Source organism: Pundamilia nyererei, unplaced genomic scaffold, assembly GCF_000239375.1.
Source record: "Pundamilia nyererei isolate P.nyererei 1_Seehausen unplaced genomic scaffold, PunNye1.0 scaffold00100, whole genome shotgun sequence".
NCBI classification, from domain to species: Eukaryota; Metazoa; Chordata; class Actinopteri; order Cichliformes; family Cichlidae; genus Pundamilia; species Pundamilia nyererei.
In genome coordinates, this window is record NW_005187501.1 from 805,370 (window position 1) to 811,695 (window position 6,326).

General features: G+C 39.9%; 1 protein-coding gene across 1 annotated transcript in view; it reads left to right on the forward strand.

The window, feature by feature from the left end:
• The window catches only part of b4galt5 (UDP-Gal:betaGlcNAc beta 1,4- galactosyltransferase, polypeptide 5), a 33,749-nt gene extending 27,658 nt beyond the window's left edge, over positions 1-6,091 (forward strand). Inside the window, exons 5-9 of the mRNA XM_005740430.2 lie at positions 160-276; positions 441-628; positions 720-842; positions 1,295-1,396; positions 2,646-6,091. Of these exons, the coding sequence (XP_005740487.1) occupies positions 160-276; positions 441-628; positions 720-842; positions 1,295-1,396; positions 2,646-2,793 (678 nt within the window). The 3' untranslated portion in view covers positions 2,794-6,091. The remainder of the gene's footprint in view (positions 1-159; positions 277-440; positions 629-719; positions 843-1,294; positions 1,397-2,645) is intronic.
• The last annotated feature ends 235 nt before the right edge of the window (positions 6,092-6,326 follow it).

The window sequence follows — 6,326 nt, forward strand, 5'->3', positions numbered from 1 at the left end:
GGACATTGGGGAAAGTAGTATAATGAAACATGTTTCAGTATTAGTGTTGATTTGGACATGTAAAGGTGCTATCTGCTCTAACTCTAACTCTACTCTAAATGTATCCCTATATCTTTGCAATTTATTCAAGTCCCATGTTATTCTCCTTTGTGTACCTAGGTGGCAATCCTAGTTCCCTTCAGGAACCGACATGAACACTTGCCCATTCTCCTAAGACACCTGGTGCCAGTGCTGCAGAAACAGAGACTCCACTTTGCCTTTTATATAATAGAACAAGTAGGTTCACTTATTTTCACAATCAATCAATCAATTGAATTCAGAGGTAAACAACTAAATGAATTTCATCTCAAGCCACTGTTTTATGGAAGTTATAACCTATTATCTTCCCCCTTTTTTTATGAAAAGGCAGCTATACCAAAGTATCATCTTTTTTTCTTTAGGCGGGTACAGAGCCATTTAACCGAGCCATGTTGTTCAATGTGGGCTACAAGGAGGCTATGAAGGACCTGAACTGGGACTGTCTGATCTTCCATGATGTAGACCATCTAATGGAGAATGACAGAAACTACTACGGCTGTACGGACATGCCCCGACACTTTGCGGTCAAACTGGACAAGTATTCTTACATGTGAGTCCTGATTATTGTCTTTGGGGAATTACAGAGTACATGTGTTCGGACGCAAAAAATGAATCTCAATATGTATAACTGTCCCTCAAAGGCTGCCGTATAATGAGTTCTTCGGCGGTGTCAGTGGCCTGATGGTTAAGCAGTTCAAAAAGATTAACGGATTTCCCAATGCGTTCTGGGGCTGGGGAGGAGAGGACGATGACCTGTGGAACAGGTGAGGGCAACTTGTACAGACAAACACACACTGGCCTTTCTGATAGAGCTGCAGCATGTTGTTAACAGTAGTGTTGACATTAGGCATCCTCAAGTGATGAGGTAAGCCATTTGGCACATAGAAGGCTTTTGTATTATATTGTTTTTTCCCACTTTGGCCCAGAGCGTTTCCCCCACCTACACAACTCACAGGCAGCTGTACACACAGAGTAAATCTGTGTGTACTGTAAATACTGATTCTCTTGTATATTTGTTTCCATGAAATCCTTCCTTTTTGCCTTTACTATGAAATCTTTCTGATGTATTTGGAGCATGTTATTGACTATTTGAAATATTATAGCTCAGCTATCAGAGGCATTATTGTGATAATTATTATAGCAGGATCATAAACACAATGCCTTTTCCTCCCAACTGTGTACAATATGGATTAAAATTTTTAAAATGTTTCCGTAGGGTGCAGTTTGCCAATTACACAGTAAGCAGACCACAAGGAGACCTGGGACGCTACATGTCCATTCCACATCACCATCGTGGAGAAGTGCAGTTCCTGGGCAGGTTGGTGTCCTAGGTTTTCACAGCTCACTTACAAACAGTACATAATACACACTCCCAACCAAAGGAGGAAGCTGATAATTGCAATGAGGCTTAGACTCATGTGATGTAAGCCAGTCACATGAAAAGCCAAAGCAGTACCTTTGATAGAATTTCCACTCTTTTAAAGACTTTGCATGTGATATGCTCCTATGCTTCAGGGCTAAATTCCTGAGTAACTTAAAAATGGCCCAAAGAGTAAATGCTTCTTTCATATAGTTTTACATAGTACCACAGTACTAAGTGGAATTTATTTTTCACTTATTTAACTTTAAAATAAGCCTTAGATTTAAGCTACTCATATACTCATATCATTTAGGGATCTACTAGAATACGTTTGCACATTTTATGTGAAATTATTTTATCCCCCCCTGTTTGAAATATTATTTTTTAGCGCTTTTTTCTTCTAAGCCCAGCCTGGTGGTCACTTTGCCTGACTAAACTGAGGCAGCAGGGGTGTAGCCCTCTGCCTCAGTTTAGTCAGCTTTCACTTTTACTCTGACACTTCTAACTTGAACTGTCTGTGATCATTTTGCGTGAAAATGTCACTGAAACAGCACAATGCTCCTTTAATTTACATGAATGAGGATATTTGTCACATAGTGCAGCTGTTTGTTAAGGAATTTCTGCAGTCCAGAGCTGTACTTTGGCAGCTCGCCTGAATGTGAAGGGTGGTTTCCATTAATGAAGTCGAGTAACTTTTATTCATATCACACCCTGATATGAATTGATCCAAAGCACTTTCCAGCTTTTTAGTCATCTAGTATGCAAAAGTTTTCTTCTGTTGAAAAATGTATGAAATCGATGGTACAACATAGCAGGAGACTAAAAGAGTCCAAGGGTGTATATATAGTCTGTGTTAGGCCTGAAGCAGACTCCCCCCATGCCAACTCTGAGATATTTTAGAGTTGTTTAAAAAAAACCGCTGTGATTAGAATCAGTGGCTGATTGAGAGGCAGTGGGCTCTTGCTTAGTTTTGTTGAAGCAACTGCTCATTCTTTGTCAAACTTGTAGCTTCGCACATTTAGTGATGTACATAAGTAGTAGATTACAATCCTGGGCCACAAATAAGGTATTTTTGGCTGTTTAGACAAGAATCACTCCATTAGGCACAAACACTGGACTTTTTACATTTTGCCATCCTTTTCACATGTAATGAGAGAAAAGTGCTTCTTACAGTGTTCTGTTTTCTCCTCTCATTTTGCACCTGCAGGTATAGTCTTCTCCGTCACTCAAAGGAGAGACAGAAGGTGGATGGTCTTAACAACCTAAACTACTCCCCCCTAGTGTCCAGAAGGCCTCTCTACACCAACATCACAGTCAGCTTGAGCAGAAAGCTTGCACCAATAGCTGACTACTGACGTAGGCAGAGCTGGACTGCAAAATCAAAGTCCTTTGGGACATCAGCCATATCTCACCAGTTGCAACACTGCTTAGGAGTTTTTAGTTGACAGATTTATTGCTTTGTTTATTTTGGTTGTATGCAAAAAAAAAAAAAAAAAGGAGAATCAAAAGCATATGTTTGATAAATCATATAAGAAAATAGGGATAAATGCTGCACTTGTTTGTGCCACAGTCCATCACTCCTCTCATCTGGGCTTATCTAGACTTCAGTCTCCACATGCCTTTTGCACCATTTTGGCCTTCAGCATTCATTCCTCAATTCATTTTCTTCTTCTGTCCATCACTAGCTCCACGTGGCACCTCTGTGCTCGATGATTTCGATAGGTTATGGTACACATACGTTTAAGTGCACGCACGTATAAACACACACACACCACACATGCACGCAGAGTTTGGCTTAAATGTGCTGACATTGTCCTAAGGCTATGACTTTTCTTTTTTTTAATTACTTTTTCTCTTGCACTTCTTTCATAAATGCAGTACGCCTGTGAAAACATTTGCATGCACACATAACACGACACATCAACTTTAAGCGAGTGGACTCTTGCAGCTGGTTCTGCATACAGTATGCCAAATCTACAAGAAAAGAGAGCAAGAGAAGACGACATAGGGAGTTAGAGGCTGTGGTTATATGTTGTATGTGAAATAGTTTTTCTTTCTGAGTTTAGAGAATATTGTTTCCTTAACCATCTCTTGTGTTTTGTCTTTCAAGCACACGATTTAAAGACTGATGTTTGCGTAATTGCATGGAATGTCCTGCCTGCCTGCAAGTGGCTGTATGTTAGAGTGCAATGTTCATCCTGTTAGCAATAAGCTGTAATATCAGACAGCAGAACTTTAGCCCTGACTTCCTCACTATACAGATGCAATAGCGCGGGTGCTAGCATGCCCTCATTGGACTAGAGAGAAGAAGTGACTGCGTATGCAAACTTCACACTCAACCCAACTTTGCCTAAGCAAACATGCCACCCTGTTCAGAAGTTGTGTGTGCCTGTTTGCGTGTCTGTGTGTAAGTGAGGGAGAGCTATGCAAATGGCCTGTATGTATCTCGTTGTCGGTTCAAAGTAATCGGGGTGACCTCCCAGGTCCCTTTGCTTCTGAAGCTTTGACTGGCAGGTTGCAGACCTCACTTGGCATGCGGGTGTGAATTCGGGCCAGGGAGAGATAAACGCTTGCCGTTTTTTATTTTTAGGTTTCGTGTCTTCAATGTTTACTCACCTTCATTGTGACAAAAGAGAATTGGAATTAGAAAATACTTGATTGCTGTAACTGTCACTGGTGTTTACAGAAGCATTTGCTTTGTTATTTTGCAGATTGTGTAGTCTTTGTAATACTGTTAGCCAGCCCTGCTTCACTTTGGGCCCTGTGAAAATACAACTACCATTCGATGGCTGCCTTTACTTTTTAAATGACACCTCTTTCTTTATCAACATTTCGATTGGGGGAGAAAAAAAACACAGCTTGTCTCAATCCTTATCTGAAGTGTCAGGTTATAACCACTGATTAGCTTTGTTAGCTTGTGGCCAGGCTTTGGCTCGTGAGATTTCTTGTGAAATTCATTTTTCTTTTGGTGGAGGGATTTGCTCTAAACAGAGGTTTATGTTCAGTGGCATGCAGCCTTTCACTGTGCATTAGACACAGACTCTGGCAGTACATAGAAGTGTAATGCTCCTCTCTGATTTGTGTATTTGACAGTGTTGATTTCAGTAAAATCCCAATACTGTAAATGAAGTTCCTTTTTAATATATCGTACAGACTTTACTGTCCTCACTGTCTGTCCTCTAGTCATGCAGCTACTTCATTTCACACAAATCGCCTTGTACGCATTACTTAACATGTACCTTTTTGAGGAAAATATTGGTGGTTGACTTAATGTTGTTCCCACAATGAAATATGGAGCAAAGAGGCTGGACCTCATTTTATTTATTTTTTTGGATTATTTTCCTTAATTGTTCAGTTTTTATTTTATTTTGCAGTTAATGTGACAGTTTAATAGGTGACACAAACTGATATAGATGCACTGAAATGTAGTCATGCGTAATTGTGCGGGACGGTGAGGTTCAGGTCTGTGTAAATGAGGTATATTCCATTTCATTCAGATTCCCTCTTAAGATAAAGCATAGATAGATAGATAGATAGATAGATAGATAGATAGATAGATAGATAACTGCTTCTAATGAAATGGAATGGGACCTGTAGCCTGGTATTAAATTGTAATCTCATGAGCAGACATATTGGAGGAGGCCATTTTGTGTGACAACCACAGGAAGAGCAAGACACAGAATCAGACAATGCTACTGGTCACTGTCTTTCACTGATCACCCCCATTATACTAATTGATGATCAATGGTGCTGACCTTCCAGAGGTCCCTTCCAGGGACTCTCTCTGCGTGCTTACTGGAACCAATCCCAACATCACAGAGGCTGGTATTGACAGGCAAAACATCCTTCAAACTTTATATTTTAATTCCAATTACAGGAGCAGAGGTTGAGCATGTTTACATCCATACATTTGTAAGCCTGTTGCCTTTCCACCTTAAAGTTGATCCAAATTGCCGCAAGCAGAAGCACGTTTACTTCCTAGCCTATCACCCAGGAGGTGTCCAGTGGAAGTCACAGACAGTAGCAGCATTTTAGTTGAGTTTTCTTTTCCACGTGCGTTTGAGTGAAATGGCTAAACCTTTCCGAGGTCTACCTATCCTCCTAAGTTTCAAAGTTTCTGTTTTGTTTTGGGTTTTTTCCTTTTGGTTTTGCAGCACTGATGACAAAATTATTTATAGTGACCTTGTTGTGAACAACTGGTAGGTTATTATTCTAGGTCTTGATACCTACATAATGCACTGTATATTATATCTTTTTTATGTTTCATTGCTTTAAATTAAAAGCTAGGTGGACTTATAGCAAAAGCCAAATGGTTTTAAATTGAGTGTTCAGGTAAAGAGATGGACCACACGGGCCCTCTTAATACAAAGAGGCCCTCTGATTGAGGCCTGGTTAGGGTCAGTATTAGGCTCTATACTCCACAATGAAGAATGAGCAGCTTCATAAGCCAACACCATCTTTGAGGAGACTAGTACACAGCTTTGGCTATTTTGTGACCTTGCAACAAGGACAAGTGAGTCAGTACTTCTGATTTTATCTAAAACAGGAAGTAGATTGATTTCACTTGGTGATAAGAGCATGTTGGCTAGTCTTGTTCCAGTTCTATCTACATAAATAAAATAAACCTGGTGTCAGTCCAGACCCAGACCAAGACTGCTGCTCACTAACGAGTCTTCATCGTTCCATTATCTCACCTCATCCATTCTGTGCCAGTTTAAATGAAGGGACCATTCTTTGGGCATCTGACAAAACTGGCAGCCTTAAAGCTTCTTAATTTATTGCAGTGTTTTTTGGGTTTGTTCTTGTTTTTGTTGTTTCGTTTTTTTTTCCATTCAAGTTTTTATTTAATTTTTTTATAAGCAAAAATATTTAAATTGAAAAAAGTGCA